This window comes from Poromitra crassiceps, assembly GCF_964638095.1.
Source record: "Poromitra crassiceps genome assembly, chromosome: 9".
NCBI classification, from domain to species: Eukaryota; Metazoa; Chordata; class Actinopteri; order Beryciformes; family Melamphaidae; genus Poromitra; species Poromitra crassiceps.
The window spans coordinates 15,606,415-15,623,837 of record NC_139630.1 but is presented as its reverse complement, the minus strand read 5'-3'; the positions used below and the strand labels follow the sequence as shown (position 1 = coordinate 15,623,837).

General features: G+C 43.2%; 1 protein-coding gene across 1 annotated transcript in view; it reads right to left on the bottom strand.

The window, feature by feature from the left end:
- The window catches only part of LOC310782935 (NACHT, LRR and PYD domains-containing protein 3-like), a 130,465-nt gene that overhangs the window by 92,104 nt on the left and 20,938 nt on the right, over positions 1-17,423 (bottom strand). Inside the window, exons 2-3 of the mRNA XM_083643724.1 lie at positions 6,461-6,616; positions 4,397-4,522 (exon numbers count right to left, since the gene is read on the bottom strand). Coding sequence (XP_083499850.1) covers positions 4,397-4,522; positions 6,461-6,616 — 282 coding nt within the window. The remainder of the gene's footprint in view (positions 1-4,396; positions 4,523-6,460; positions 6,617-17,423) is intronic.

The following is a 17,423-nucleotide window of genomic DNA, read 5'->3' as shown; positions in this document are numbered from 1 at the left end:
AGAGGAGAGGACTGTAACCTAACGTTAGTCTGGCTGACTGTGACAGAGGAGAGGACTGTAACCTAACGTTAGTCTGGCTGACTGTGACAGAGGAGAGGACTGTAACCTAACGTTAGTCTGGCTGACTGTGACAGAGGAGAGGACTGTAACCTAACGTTAGTCTGGCTGACTGTGAGAGAGGAGAGGACTGTAACCTAATGTTAGTCTGACTGTGAGAGAGGAGAGTACTGTCACTGTAGCCTAACATTAGTCTGACTGACTGTGACAGAGGAGAGGACTGTAACCTAACGTTAGTCTAACTGTGACAGAGGAGAGGACTGTAGCCTAACGTTAGTCTGACTGACTGTGACAGAGGAGAGGACTGTAACCTAACGTTAGTCTGACTGACTGTGACAGAGGAGAGGACTGTAACCTAACGTTAGTCTGACTGACTGTGACAGAGGAGAGGACTGTAGCCTAATGTTAGTCTGACTGACTGTGACAGAGGAGAGGACTGTAACCTAACGTTAGTCTGGCTGACTAACGTAAGGGAGCTTTTGAGATTGTTCATCATGTTGCCGTCCACCGCCATTGATTCCTCAAAATACGCTATAATTCTGCCTGTAGTTACGTTCGGCCATTTACACATATTATCTTCCCATGTGTCCACTGTCAACGGGTGTGGGATAGACACTCTTTCGTTAGATAGGAGACTCGCAGAATGATCCCAAGTTTGCATTTTTTCGGCGGTCGCTATGGCTACTACGGTAGTACGTTTTGCTTCTCTGTATTCACAAACACCGGAAGAGACAGACACGATCGCGGCCGAGTCCGGAAGCAAACCGGAAGTGCCCAGGAAACCTGTCTATATACTGATGATAAAAGCAGAGTGCACATTCTGCTACTCTAACAATGATACGTAAATGGTGCATTTTAAAATCAGCATACCCATTTAAACATGATTACAATTATAATAGGGATGGAATCTATTGTTTAAACATCATGATATGTAGATGACTTTGTGACCTTGATCTTACAGCGGGTTCCACTCCTCTATACTCCCAAGTGGAAGTATAACGTTACACTACATGGACAGCTCTGGACACCACGGACGAGTAGTTGTGTTTATACTAGTTTCTAGAGTCGCTTGCTTGGAGTTGGAGAATGCATGGAGAGAGAGAGAGAGGGAGGGAGAGGAGAAAACTAAGTAGCCTAATAACTAGCAGGTCTGTGTAGGCCAAATAACTGTGTGGAAAGTGAGAAAGTTGTTAAAAGGAGAAAGCTTTAGCAGAACACCGTAAACAGTGTAAATGTACCACACTGTAAGCCTGTCATGGCTGCCTGTGCGAGATGCAGGCGGTTGCAATCGGGTGCCACACCACAGCATTGGAAATAACGCCATGTTTAGATGACAACAGTCTCTGCATAAAACGGCAAACTGTCATTGCGTTCTCGCCTTTGATTTGACGTTTATACACAGCGTTTGTCATAACGATTTGCGTGCAAACTGAAGCTGCAAAAAACGCAGAGCAACATCAAGTGAGCCAGAATAACATTGAAACTTCTGGTTAGAACCTTCACAATAATGGCAATTAAATAAACTAATAGCCTTATTGATGCATGTTGCAAATGTTTTGTGTGTGTGTGATCCAAAATACACAGAACACGTAGAACACCGACAACTAAAAGTCAATTTTAACCCATAGTGAGTCCTGTTTTTTATTTACCCAGTTACAGTATAATTTACTGCTTTTATTTTGAAGGTAAAAGCACCTAGCTTCCTGTATTCTGTCCATTTCTAACTGGATTCATTTAGCTTTATACGATTAAACTTTAAATGAATTTACCACATGAGAGTGACACAGAAGTCACAAATGGTAATTAACTGCTCCAGATTGGTCCATCATCATCGTCATCAGTATACGAATGGGAGCTGGGGCTCTGTCTGTTTGTTTCTCTGTTTCTCTGTCCGACTGTGAATGTCCCACTGCGATGTCATAAATCCCACTGTGACATCATCAGTGATGACATAAATCTGACATCATCAGTGATGCTGGTCTCATTGGCCACACAACAGCCGAGTTACGGGCAAGGCCGCGCAGGTGCCGAGCTGCGAATGCGAGCTGCAGGACGGGAGAGCCCGCAGAGCGGGCGAGCCTAGGAATCGAGCGCGCATAGCGTGCGAGATCCCTAGTTAATGAAAACCCAGTAAAGCCCATAAAAAGTTTTATTTGCAGCACTTAGTTGGGACTTGAAGAAATCGATGCATCTGGTTAGTTGAGGGTCTTCAATTATCTAATGCGGGAGTGATTAATTAATATGCACGACGTTAGTAGCGGGCACTTAATGCAGATTATGTGTTTTTATCAAATCGTTATCATATTTGTTGAATGCCAATGCGATTCCCTTGTGCCATAAGGCTGTATTGGGTTAGTTGAATGCTCCTATTGTCTACCATTGTCTTCCATGGCAAAGGGGGACTGTGTCGTCACCTGAATTCCGTTTTGCCACTTTACATGGCGACAGTAAAGGCGGAGATATCAAAGAATTCCACTCTGGAACCTGTTTTCACTTTTTTCCGTTTTCAGGGCCCAAGAACGCCGTTGCCATGTAAAAGGAAGGCAGTCACATAATTAGTTTACCATTTGTAGCAAGGCATTACAATAAAAGATTAGTTCTGTTATAATTAATTAAATATAGTAATATTTAAATCCCTAGATGCATTTTTTTCAACGCGCAAGCTGTAAATATGTTTATTTCTGCTGTATAGTCAGGCCTGGCTCCAGACCCAAATTACAGAGGGGGCTTTTAATTAGCTTGGGGGGCACTACAAGGGGGGTGGACCTTGGGAAAGAATGGGGTTTTCGCTCCCCCCCCCCCACCAATATTTTATTTTTCAATTTTTCAGAGCATAAGAACAAAAAACAAGCTCAGACACAGGAAGAAGAAAAAAAAACATACGTATATTATCAACATTCCAACACCAAAATGTGGTGCTGCTGTACCAGCAGCATAAGGTGTTTATGTTATGTGCTTTTACGAGGTGTCAGGTGTCAGGAACCTGAGTCTCTCTCCATACATCTAACTGAGACCGTCCATCAGCCAGAGCTGAAAGGAAGGTGGAGATGGGAATATCTAATTTTAAATGACTAGCTCGCATTGCAATCCGGGCTTGCTAAATCATGACGTCATCTGCTATTAACCTGTTAATCCCTAAGCCTATTTTTCAGCTAACCTGCCGAAAATGACATGCCAGAACTGCCACAACTACAGGGTATTTTCTGAAAAAAGAAGAAGTGCTATCAAAGCAAATCCTTAGAAAGTGAACCAGAGCAATTTTACAGATGATTTACTACATGTAGGCCCAGGCGGACCTGATCTGGGCACATTTTGGCCATCCTGGCTGCCATTTGACTTTTCTATGGTAGAATACCTTTTTTTCTCCTATTTACATATCACTATAGGTACTCAGTTAACATGCGTTATGGTTTGGATAACCCTCAAGCCTTATATCTGTATTTTTACTCTGTGTGAAATGCATCAGAAGGGCTTCTTCAAATTGCAGGCAAAGCCTGGGACATTACACAGAGGAATATCTCGGGAACCCATTGGCCGATTTCGATGATTGACACCTCTATGGAAGCGTCAGAGCCAATAGAATCGATGTGAACTGAAAGAATGTATCCCAGACAGTTTTCCAGGAAATGCCGTGGAGCGAACCCAAAGCTTGTGTATTCTGGGAAGATGACCACTCCATGTAAAACCCTCCATATGGCTTTGTAAACACGATGACTGTTAAAAAAAATGCTTCAAGATGATGAAGAGTCATTAGGAGTAGCAATTAGTAGCATTTTTATGAAGTCAAACACAACTTTTGATTGGAATACAGCAAAGGTAAGACATAACTTGTAGTTGTATCTGTAAAACGTTAACTTTTTTGCTGTTCTTTGACAGCGTACTGAGTGAGTTTTCATCTCTCAGAGACGAGCTATACTTCATTGGAAAGAGCAGACTATTGGCTTTCGAAAGCCGTCTCTGAAGAAAATAGATTCAGTTACAGTATATTTATTTTTTGGTTTTGACGTTGCATGTAAATCTCTCTAAAGATTTCTGTGCAAGTGTCTTTTTTTCCTTTTTTTACACACACATATCTGGCCGGGCAAAGACAGGAAACGGGCGGGCCTGGCCCGGTCTGGCCCGCCCCCAAAGCCGAACCTGTGTATAGTGTATTTTAACATGAGGGGATTTATTTGCTTTTGGAGCAAGCCTCAAGTGACCATTCATTCAACCACATTATCTGCACTTCTGCATTGGCTTTTTCCAAGATGAAGGTTGCCGCTTGATTAAAACCAACTGGTGAATTCAGCGGAAAAAAACACCACTTGAAACTGGCCAAACTGCAAAAATAATAACTTACAGATGACACTGAGATGAGTCTGTCTGGTGACTTTGTTGTTGATCTCTGCTTTGTACAATCCACTGTCTTCTCTCGTCAATCCTCTGATCCTCAGCTCTCCAGTTGAAGTGTTTAGGTCACCACGATCTTCAAATATGCACCAACATAGTTAGGGTTAGCATCTCAACAGAGTGTGTGTGTGTGTGTGTGTGTGTGTGTGTGTGTGTGGGGGGGGGGGGGGGGTTGCGTGCATGTGTGTATGTGTGTATGTATATAAATACGTATATATATAATATATACAGTATATATATAGATATATCTACATATATATATAGATATATCTACATATATCTACTGTATATACTGTATATACCGTATTTCCCCAAATAGTAGCCCAGGCCTTTATTTCACAAAATCGACTTGGACCCCAGGCGTTTAAAAGAACCAGGCGGCACCAGGCCATTCTTCGGTGACAGTTCCTGTCCAGCATGTTTTTTAGTTCAAAGGTCCTCACTCCCATCAACTGCCACCGTCAGCCAACACACCTTGGAGGATACCAAAAATCAGCAATCAGCCGTGGATACCTACCTAACCCTGTAGACTACACACACACACACACACACACACACACACACACACACACACAGCAACAATGCACTTGCAAATAACATGACGTTGACCGACGCAATTCTATCAACACCAGCAAATAGGCTACGACCAGTCTGAACATAGCCACATCCCAAACACAACACTACAACAACTTGCAAAAACACTACACACACCACGGCGGGTGCTGATTAAACATAGTCACACACAATCATTACGCACGTAATCGGTATAAATATAACACAATTTCAGTCTTACCATTGACGAGTCTATTTCCAATAGCCCCTATCTCTTGAACTCATCTGGGACTTCAGTTCAAGTGAAGACCGCGGTAGCTGTTGTCAACAGAACTCATTACATAATCCAAACATCGTGGAAATGCTTCCATGCCATCGATTTCCCTGCATTGCTTTTGGTAGCGTAAGTTGAGCTCCCTCGATTAGCGTTTTCTTTCACGTGTTTCTCCATGCTGTTTCATGTATTGCGCAACACTGGTGTTGCCTTCAAGTGCTGTCAGCAACGTAGTAATTTCGGGGTTACCTTAAGATAATGCAAATAATCGCCCCGGCGTTTACTCGGACCGGCGTTTAATACGCAAAATGGGGTCAGACCCCCGGCGGCTATTAGGGGTCCGGCGCGTATTTGCTGCCGGGCTATTATTTGGGGAAATACGGTATATATATATGGCATCCCATTAGGAGCTGTGCAAGAAAATAACTTACAAATTCCAGGCAACTTGACGTACACCGTTTCTCAAAGTCAATGAGGATCCTCATATGGCTGGATTTCAAGGATGTTACGTCATCAGAGCCCGCCGGAGTTCTGTTCCAATGTCCGAATCCTACAAAGGACTGCGTCCTCAGAAGCAAGGAATTTTGAGGATGCCCATGTGTACACTCGGCGCACGTGAATTATCCACAATTCCACGCACACGAATGATGAAATGATTGCTGCCAGTTGGGTCTTTTTCCTTTATTCTTTTTTGTTTGTTTTATAATTTATTTGGACAGACAAACATTATAACATTTACCAAGAAACGTCTGATGTCATGTATCACAGCATCTGTAGCCTAAGCTAATTTGCAATGCCCATGCCATGATGTTATTAAAAGCACCTGTGACCATGATGCAATCGCACACTCCCTATCCTGTTCCAAAAGTTTCCTCTGCCAATGTGAGGAAGGACTCTTGCCTACAGAGGTAAGAAGTGACTATAAGGACAAGTCTTGCCGAGGAAGGATCCTTGACATTGAGAAAGGGTGACTGTCCAGTATGCAGATACCAAAATTCCATAGTGCAGAAACAAGTCAAGTCAAGTTTATTTGTATAGCCCTAATTCTTAGTTAAAACAGGTCTTCGGAGGGCACTGTGGGATTGACAGGGCCGCTATTCTCCATAAATCTTTACTGTACCATCAAAATGATTAAAGAGCAGGTAAAAGAGTGACATAATGGGTCTTTAACTGACACACTGTGTTTACCTTTGAATTGATTGTAGGAATCTGTCACCTTTCCATACCACAGCATGGCCAACAGGTTTCCATGTCTCCACTCTATGGCGGTGATGGGGTCAGTCCCAGAGGACAAGACTGGCCGGAGGACAACACTGCCCCCTAGTTTCCCGTACTGTGTTTCTTCTGCAAAGACAAACAATGGAAGCTGTGACATTTTCTGGATGCAATAGAGAGCCGCAGTAACGAGTCCGGAAATCATCGATGCTAACAGCCCTGGTTCTTCACAGTTTTCGCCTATAGGAGTTTTGAATGGGTTTTTGGCGCGATGCTTCTAATAATCTCTCTGGGCAACGCTGGCTTAATCAAACGCGAACCAGTGTTTAGTAATATCATCTTCACACAGGAGGACCACTTTTACGAGTTTTGAAGCTTTTACTTGCCGTTAAAAGGACGGCTAGCTAGCAAACGGCTAAATGAGACTACACTTTTGAGTCGATGGGGATATATACGTCAATAACGTCACCACTTCAAAGGGCGAACACGGAAATTCTCTTTCCCTCACCTGGTTCAGCCCCGTTCAGCCCGGGGTAATCAGTGCACACATCAACAACAGTCCAGGTTGAGTGCTGACGTGACGTGGAAGCCTATGCGACAGTGTGTAGTTCTGGATTAGCTTAGCTCGAGCATTTTACTTCTAGGGCTCGCATTTACGCTTCAAAACTCATGAAAGGGGTCCTCATGTGTGAAGATTATCCGACGGAACTCTGGTTCGCGTTTGATTAATCTTGCGTTGCCCAGAGACCTTATTTGAAGCATCGCGGCAAAAACCCATTCAAAAATCCCATAGACAGAAACAGTGTAGAACCAGGAAGTTCGGGACTTCCGCATTCTGCCTACAAAAATACGTCATCCCTGCGGCTCTCTATACACCCATTGAAGAAAAACAGCAACATGAGAACTGAACCATGTGAACTCAAAGAGAGCCAGACATTTAGTACTCCACTTGTGTGTTGGTTTGTATCTCTTTTTCTTTTTTTCTTTCTTTCTTTTTACGATTGTTCTATATTGTTGTTTGTTGTTTCAGGACCACAATGGAAATACGTTTAATGACTTTATTGTGATATTCAGATGAATTATTTTATACTGTATGCTTGTTGGTTGGTGTAGTGTATTTTTTAATTTCTCGAATAAATTTAGTCACTTACTAAACATCCCATTTCTCTTCACACACTGCCGAAATCACACTCTCACCTGGATTCGACTTTATTTCGGATTTATTTTAGGGCTGTCAAATGATTAATTTTATTCATCGCGATTAATCTTGCGATGAACTATAGTTAATCGCAATTAATCGCATCTTTGTATCGCATGTTTAAAATGCCATTATTTTGCATTTCAAAGCATTTTTAATTAGATATTACATATTACATTTAATTAGATTATTCCTTCAGAAGATGTAGGTGTCATAGACTGTGTTGCATAGTTGATTGCTCTATCGCTGACAAAAATGTGTTATTGTAAGTCGCTTTGGATAAAAGCGTCTGCCAATTGACGTAATGTAATGTAATGTATGTACTCCCGGCGCTAGAACCCATACTCGCTGTGGAGCCGTCGAAACCCAAAATGACACAGCCGAAGAAGGCTGTGCCTGAGCTAAAAACTTTGGCACTTCCATGTGAATAATGGCTCGGTATTGGAAACCGTGTATTGATAATGTGTATATCGCATGAAGCCATTGGAGCCGACCTCCCAGTGGTTAGAAGACCCGCGCATCCGAGACTCTGAAGGAAGAATGAGTGATGAGTCTCGCGCTAGCTAGCTGGCTGCTAGCTGGCCGCTAGCTACTTTTAGGTGATCGCTCGCCTCAAACTCGATGTACTTCGGTGATATTTTAATTCCGTTTTACACAAGGTGCAAACTACGGCTCTTGACTTGTCCACTGTGCGATTTGGGGAGTTTTTCAAAGTAAAACGAGCCATTTAGAAGCGTATTGCTGTTGTTCTCTTCCATGCCTGCACAAGCAGGAGACAGGAAACCGAACGGCTTGACTACAAGTACGGGTGCGACGAAGGGACAAAATAGCAGCATGCGATTAGCGTGATTAAAACAATTAACGCGTTATGGTCGGCCCTTAATCGCATCGGGATTAACGCGTTAACGCTGACAGCCCTAATTTATTTATTTATTTACTTACTTATTTATTAGTTTTGGTCCGAGTTAAATGTACTATGGTCTCTCGTGATTCTGAGTATAGCTGAATCGCTTGGTTTGTCCAAGTAAAACTCTTTAAATAAGGATTTTAAGAAACGTCTTAACTCATTGAGTGCCAATGACGACTAAAGTCGTCAATTCAAATAGTAACGTAGAGTGCCAATGACGACTAAAGTCGTCAATTGCGGGTTTTTTTTTTTCTTTTTATAATTTTTTATTTTCCATAATACAAACAGGACATGACAAAGACAATAGGAAAGGGGGGGGTGTACAGAATATAAACAAAGATTCAGCGATTCAAAGTCTATTCAAGAAATTCCAGTGAGGATTCTGACAAAGTTCCAGGGACCATCAAGATCCTGAGTCCTGTCTTCTTGGAGGAGTAGAGCTGCCTGTTCCATTGACAACAAGTCCATGAAGTCTTTACGCCAGGTCTCCATATGGAAACAGTTTGGCTTCCGTTGTTTCCAATTCATTAGAATAATCCGTTTAGCTGCAAGGAAGGCCGATGTTATGACATCATGGACAATTTTTGGTTGCTCAATAGACAGCTTCACCCCCAATATGCAGGTTACAGGACAAGGTTTAATATCAAAGCCAAGGAGACCAGACAAGGTTACAGTAATGTCGGACCAATACTGTTTGACAAGAGGGCAGTTCCACAACAAGTGCATGAGCGTCCCCTCTACTCCACATCCATGCCAGCACAGTTTAGATAATGTATGATCGATTTTCTTTAATATACAGGGTGTAATATAAGCCCTGTGAATTATCTTTATTTGTATGATCTTATATCTAACACAGTTAGATATTTTTGTACTATTTTTGAGTGCTGCATCCCATTGTGGTGTAGTTATGGGGAAGCCCATGTCACGCTCCCAATGAGTTTTACTTAGAAGATTGCGGTCAGGGATGGCGCAGCACAGCAGCCTATATACTGCTGAAACTGTGCCCTTCCCGACAGCAGCCCTCATTAATTTAGCTTCCAGGTCTCTCTTGTTTCCAATATCCATATTCTTAGAGAGTAGTGACTTTGCGAGAGATTTAATTTGCAAATATGTTAAAAATTCAGAATCTTTCAGCCCAAATTCAGTTTTCAATTGACTAAAAGAGACCACTTCTCCATTACTCACCACTTGCCCCACTTGTTTAATGTTGTGCTGCTGCCATACACTGTTTTTAAGGGTTTCACCACCCGCAATGAATAAAGGGTTATTCCATAATGGACATGATGGTAGAGAATTTCCACTAAAAGTCAAACGTTTCTGCAATATTTTCACCATTTCACATGATAATTTAAACAGTGGGTTATTCATTCTCAAAGTGATCTTTGGATTGTACCATAACATTGATAGAGTTAAGAGCTTGTTGTGTTCTTGTAAGATTTTCTCCTCAAGCCATTCCCACCCACCAATCTGTCTCGCACCATTATAAGCCCACTGCAAGGGGTATCTTGAATTATATGCTATATAGTACTGGTGGATATCTGGGAGTCCTATTCCTCCACTGCTTCGTGGCTGTATTAATTTTTTATAGCTAATCCTGGGTTTTTTGTCCCTCCATAGGAAACCAGAGAATAATTTGTTTATTTCTTTAAACCAACTAGGGGGAAACTGAAGAGGTATAGATGACATAAGAAAGGCCAGCCTTGGTAGCATATTCATTTTGATGACTTCAGCTCTGCCCCACAGGGATAGAGGCAGGACTGTCCATCTTTTGATGTCTTCCCTAATCGTCCTAAGGAGATCAGGAGCATTTAACTCTACCATTTTTTCAATGGGTGATCGAATTTTAATTCCCAAGTATTTCATGCCATTTGGCAACCAATTAAATGGGGTGGTGCCCAAGTGTGATTTAAAAGTTAGATGGTTAAGTGGGGTAGCCTCACTCTTACTATAATTTACTTTATAGCCAGAAAAGTGTCCAAATGTATCAATAAGTTTTAGTACTTGAGGGATAGAGTATCTTGGATTTGTTAATGTTAATAATATGTCATCGGCGAACAGACTGGCCTTGAATTCATAGTCACCAACAGGAATACCAGTTATATCCTTCTGCGACCGTATAGCGCAAGCGAGCGGTTCGAGTGCAAGAATAAAAATTGATGGTGATGCCGGACACCCTTGGCGCGTAGACCGATAAAGATGGAACGGACTAGACAACACACCATTAGTTCTAACTGTTGCTACTGGTTCCTGGTAGAGTGCCTTTATCCATTTCATAAAAACCGGTCCAAATCCATACCTAGACAGTGCATAGAACAAATATTTCCACTCCACTCGATCGAAGGCTTTCTCAGCATCCAGCGATACTGCTATCGCCGGATGCTGAGAAGCCCCCGCCCTGGTCATGATGTGCAGCAGCCTCCTCATATTATTTGAGGCCAGGCGCCCTTGTATAAAGCCTGCCTGGTCAACATGCACCAAAGAGCCCATAATCCCCTCCATTCGTCTTGCAAGGATCTTTGCAAACAATTTATAGTCGTTATTTAAAATACTCAAGGGTCTATAATTACTCATTTGCAAATGATCCTTGCCTGGTTTAGGAATTAGTGAAATAGTTGCCTGGCGCATGGTTGGTGGCATGGATTGATTAGTTATTATATCATCAAACAGCAACTTAAGAAGTGGTGTGAGAGTATCCTGGAAACACTTATAGAATTCAATTGTATAGCCATCATTTCCTGGTGTTTTACCAGTTGCAAGAGATTTAATGGCTGATTTTATTTCGGGTTCCAGGATAGGTGTCTCTAATGAGTCTCTTTCATCTTCACAGAGGGTTGGCAAATGTATATCTCTAAAAAAGTTTACCATTTCCTTTTCATTCGAACAACATTCAGATTTATACAATGTGCTATAAAACTTTGTGAATGCTTGGTTAATTTGGATTTGGTCACAGACCAAAGACCCATCTTCATCCTTTATACTGGAAATTGACTGGCAATTTTCTTGTTGCTTCAGTCTTAGAGCAAGCATCTTACCAGCCTTATCACCTGTTTCAAAATATTTTCGACGTAATTGAAAAAGAGCAAATGCATTTTCCTCATGTATAATCGTTTGTAAATCTGCTCTTATAACTGACAAATCATTTTTAAGTTGTAAATTATCAGGGTCCGACATATGCCTCGTTTCTAGAGTCTTAAGTTCAGTAATCAGGCCCTGCTTCCTTGCCATTTTTTCCCTTTTTCTGGCTGTTGAGTGGCTTATAATCCAGCCTCTACAAGTTGCCTTAAAGGCCTCCCATACAGTCTGGACTGACTGCACTGATTCCAGATTGATACTGATGTAATCCTGAGTTTTCTCATTTATCATAGAGACAAAATCTCTGTCTTTCAGTAAAGAATTGTTAAACCTCCATTGTTTAGTTTTATTGTTAACTACAGCAGGGGTAAAGAGGACTGACAAGGGAGCATGATCTGAGATAATGATGTTATGGATTTTGCATTCAATTACATTACCAACCAATGACTGTGAAAAGAGTAAATAATCAATCCTGGAGTATGAATTGTGAGCATGAGAGTAAAAAGTGTATTCACGTGTGTCAGGATTAACAACACGCCAGATATCGGATAAAGCAAGTGAATTTGTCATTTCTTTAAGAGCATTTGATAATACTGCATCTGTTGGGAGAGGGTGACCAGATCTATCAACTGAGGCGTCACTAACCAGGTTAAGGTCCCCGCCCAACAGAATGGGATGATCTGCAAATTCTGCCAGCTCCAAATTCAGTTTGGATAGAAAAATATTCTGTCCATTGTTAGGACCATACACGTTGACTAAAGTACATTTTTCATTTTGTAGGAAACCTGACACAATGATATATCTACCCTCTTTGTCAACTATTTGTTTTGAAAGTCTGAATGATATTCTCTTTGCTATCAAAATATTAACCCCTCTAGAAGCACGACTGCCCGGTGCTGAAAATACCTGACCCACCCATCTTTGTTTCAATTTAGCTGATTCTATTTCGTTTAAATGGGTTTCCTGGAGCATTGCCAGATCACATGATAGGGATTTCAAATGTGAAATAATTTTATATCTTTTTGTTTTATTTGAGATCCCTTTCACGTTCCAGCTAATCAAATTGATATTATTTAATGCCATTATTTTTTATTATAGACCTTTCCAGTTTCATCCTTGTAAATTCTGTACCAACATAAATGGGTTGACAAACAAAACAAAACAAAAACACATATACATACACACGTAGCAATGCCATAGGGCAAAACACACATACAAAAAAAAGAAGAGAAAGAAACTCTTTCCCTCTATCCATGACCCAAAGGGAGCAGGCGTTAAGCCATTCAAAGCATTTCACAGCCAGACCACAGCTCGTTGTCCACCTCTTTAAGCATCTATATAAAAAAAAAAGGGAGAAGAAAAAAAAGAAAAAAAAAGAAAAAATGATAGGCTACTCAGTTGACTGTTGATGCGTTTTCTTCATACCTCTACTTCTTCATCCAAAAATAGATGGAAGGCGAGTAGTCAGATCCCTGGATGCTTCTTCAGGAGATGTGTAAATATGTTTCTGGCCATCCACTGTCACGATGAGTCTAGCAGGGAAAAGCAATCCGTAGCGAAGCCCCGCATCACGTAGCTTCTTTTTTATATCTCCATACTCGGCGCGTCTGTGTTGGATCTCAGGCGGGAGGTCTTGAAACACATGGAAGGTTTGGCCTTTCCATGCCAGTTTCTTCTTCTTTAATGCAGCCCTCAAAATGAGTTGTCGGTCGCTCCATCTCAGCATCCGAACAATGTACGGCCTCGGTGGCTCTGACGGGTCCGGGCGGTGGCGAAAGGACCTGTGATGCCGTTCTACCTCTGGTGCGGGGTCTGTTTCACTCCGGTCCAGGACATAGCGCAAAATCGCTGCCAGCTCGTTACCAGGGTCCTCGTTCTCCAATAAGCCTTCCTTCAGGCCAACGATGAGCAGATTGTTTCGTCTGCTGTGTGATTCCAAGTAGGAGACTTTAGCTTTTAAATTCTTTATCTCCTTTGTAACGTCTTGAATGGCCGCTTGCTGAGTTGCATGTTTGTCTTCCAGGGACCCAATACGTTTTTCGGTATTCCCCACTCTGTTCACCATGGCCCGCGTGTCCTTTTTAAGCTCTTTTATTGAGTTGTTCAAGTCGTCAAACCGACGTTCAAAAGAGTCTTTTATGCTGGCAACTTGCGTTAAAAGTTCTTGAGCCCAAGCAGGTGGTTGCTCGCCCCCCATACTTTGTTTGAAGGCGTGCCACGCAGCCTCTCGGTTTTTCGTAGATTGTCTTGTTTCTCGGGAGCGAACAAGTCTTGACAATTGCGTTTTTTGACGGTGGGACGTGGATCAAAGCCTGATGCATCTCCTGTAAAAATATGGGGGATGTTGAAGGTGTATAAGCTATTTTACGGACCCATTAGGTGGCGACAGTGCTCTCCAGATTAGAGAAAGGCGAGGAAAAACAGCAAAGAAACCGTGATGAAAGGGAAACCGATGCATGCTGGAGCCAGAGCGGCACAGATTGCTCTGGCTGGAGCCAACGTTAGCTGCGAACAGCAGCCAATCCGCTCCCACAACTGAGCCCCTCCGTCTCCGCTGCGACAGTCCCTCCACACGATCAGCCGCCAGAAAAGCAGTCCGGTTTGACTTTTCGGTGTCGCGCTGGGAGCCGGCGCACAAAAACGGCGGAGCGCTCCGAAAATAGACGCTGGGTGCGTTAGGCTGTGTGTTAGTGTGGGGATGAGTTTCTCCCAGCTCCGGCATGCAGGCTGTGTGTTAGTGTGGGGGTGAGTTTCTCCCAGCTCCAGCATGCAAGCTGTGTGTTAGTGTGGGGATGAGTTTATCCCTGCTCCAGCATGCAGAGATTCGTCGCCTGACGCAGGTAGCAGAGATTCGAGCAGAGCCACCAGAGACACTCCCACGGAGGAGGAGTTTGCAGTTGAGGGGGGTGGGGCACGCAGGGCACCACACAACTACACCACGTCACTACATCAGAAAATATTAGCTTCAGAGTCAGTGATGTGCTTGAAATGCTTCATTTCACAAAAGGCTCATTATCTCAGCTTCTAGTTTGAAACGTCTGTTTTTCGTGAAACCAACCTATCTTCTCCTGCTGATAACTAAAGAACGGAAAATGATATCAATAAACTTTTTTTTGCTGATGATACAAGAGAGTCTCATCGTTCTTTGGGCGTGTTCGGTGTTTACATAGTAATATCACACAATATTCTGTGGGTCTTGAGTTATCACTGAAAACGCTCTGAAAGGGCTGGCACTGGGAGCATCCGTTTTCCAGAAGTGGCTGGCACTCAATGAGTTAATTTGTCCAAAACAGTTATTTCGCTGCTACTCAAAATTTTGTCCAATATTCACCTCACCTCGCGTCACTCACCAGGCTGGCAGGCTCTCTCTCAAAGGAGAAGGGCCTGGTTAGGTATTCACAGCAAATGCAAGGAATATCTGTTTTTGTCCGGATTCTTATTCTTATTCCCCTATTGTCAATGGTCAGTGTCGGTTGGGTCAAAAGTTTTCAAATTTGGCACACATAGCCCACCAGTCGGTCTCCAAGCGGTTTTGTGCAAATTTCGGCCACAGGGGGGCGCTATAACATGCAAACTTAAACGGTCCTCCCGGCTGCCCCGTTTGACCTAGACACTTGAAACGTGGTACGTAGCCGTTAGTGATGCGTAGGGCTACCCAAAACCCGCCGGGTCCCGCGGGCTGGTCTGGGTTGGCAAATTAGGAAAATAAGGCGGGCGCAGGCGGGGCAGGCCAGAACGTGACAAAGCAGTATTATTAAATAACTTACAGCAGTAAAACACACAGACTAACCCTTTATTAAAGACATGAACTCTCGACTCTCTGTCTTTCAATCAAACACATACCCACGTACACACAGACAAGGCGAGTTAGTGTCCTTAAAACAAACCTTTAAAGGATTATTTGCTGTAATTATTATTTGAAGTGTCCAAAATGAATTCACTGCAGATTTTCTGTTAATGCATTGTGATCTATTTGTCAACTTTACTGCAACGTGACCAATTGAGAGCACATGAGGTAATCAAAAGAAATGGGAACGAATAAGAACTGTTTCTGTAGCCTAGGCCTACCTGCTACCTCCTTTTGAAGACCTTGGATTAATTGAAGAAAGACCGATAATAGCTATTAGTTTGTAACGCCGACGAAGCAGAAATAACTCCTAAACGTCATGAAAGAAGCAGCCGTGCGGCGCAACGCATCCAGAGGCAGTCCAACTGTCATGCTGTGACACTGTGTGTCTGTGTGTGTGAAGCCGTTTTCACACATGCGCTTTATACCGGGAAATTACCAGAAAGCGGTGTAATGCCTTCATGTGTGAAAGTTGTTTTCCGGTATAAGCGCGCCCCCGTCATCGCGGACATTTGACCACTTCTAACCTTGTGATAAGACCGGTATGCCGTGATAGGGGACATAAGTGTGAAACGGGTCCAGTCATTTCCCTGTATCAGTGGTGGCACCTGCACACATGGGATAACCTCGTTCTGTGAATCCATCCAGGGTCTTCTGCAGCTTTTCCCCCTTCGGCAGGGAAATGAAGCGCTTGTAGAGGTTCTTCATTAGAGCAGATGTGACTTTGCGGACCAGGCAGCACACAGAAAATGACGCTTCCATTCCACGTCGTCAAAATTGTTCAGAGCATCTTCCCAAAATAAATTCCCTCCTGGTCTCTCTCGCTTCCAGACGGCTCTAGTCTCACGCAGCAGCGCAGAGGTATTTAACACTGTCATAATCTGTCCCCGGTTTAGTCTATCTTCATATTCTGCACGATGTTTAGCGAAGAAGAATGCGAACATGAATCTGTTTCTGTTCGCAGGTACAGTATATCCCTTTCCATCTTCGCCTTAATTTGTCTGCGTCGCTGTCTACGTTTGAGGAAAAAGCGCGTCAGCAATATTATCAAAAGAGTGGGCGCCGGCTCCATGTTTGTTTGTTTTTCTGACTGCCTCTGGCCCCTTGCAGCACAGTTTATACGTCATGACCCCAGCCCAATGTTCCTGTACGCATGTGTGAAAACGGCTTGAGAGAGACAGAGAAAGAGAGAGGGGGGGGGGGAAGAGACAGAGTTTGGAAACCTTGGAGAGCTCCGCGGCGCTCATCCGGAGTCATATCATATCTATACTATAATTCCGGGATCGTCTGTCTCTCTCTCTCTCTCTGTCTGTCTGTCCTTCGCGTATCTCCAGAACGGTTGGTCGGATCGACTTGAAACTCGGGGGGGGGGGGGGGGGGGGGGGCGCTGATGGCGACCCGACGGAGGGCGTTCCCCTGTTTCCATGCGATTCGGACGCGAAACATGTTCGATATTTGAATATTTGTCTTCAGTTCTGCTCCTTCAGTTCTGCTCCTTCAAGCCCTAAGCCGCAGCCCCAGCTTGACACTAAGTGAGAGTAAACACAGGGTCATCACTTTAACGACCCTGTGTTTACATTGCTGTGAGAATGAGGGGGGCCAGCATCCCATCCTCAGGTTCCAATTAAAAAATGTCTTGCAATGCAGCGGAGAGTGGGCAGCATGAAGGAGCAAAGAATAGTAGGAGAATATGTATTTGTAAGCTGAATAAGCAGCATTAATATTCATGTGTCATCAAGTCTGTCATGAATAAAATCAAGGGGAAATAATCAGTAGAGCTCAGTGAGATTTTTACGTGGCTATAATGGTAGGCTATAATGAGTCACGCATTCAGAAATAATATCCTCTAGGGCCACGCCACTTTCGGGAACCCCCATCCTGTGTAAGGGTTCCCAGAGTAAAACCTGGCCAT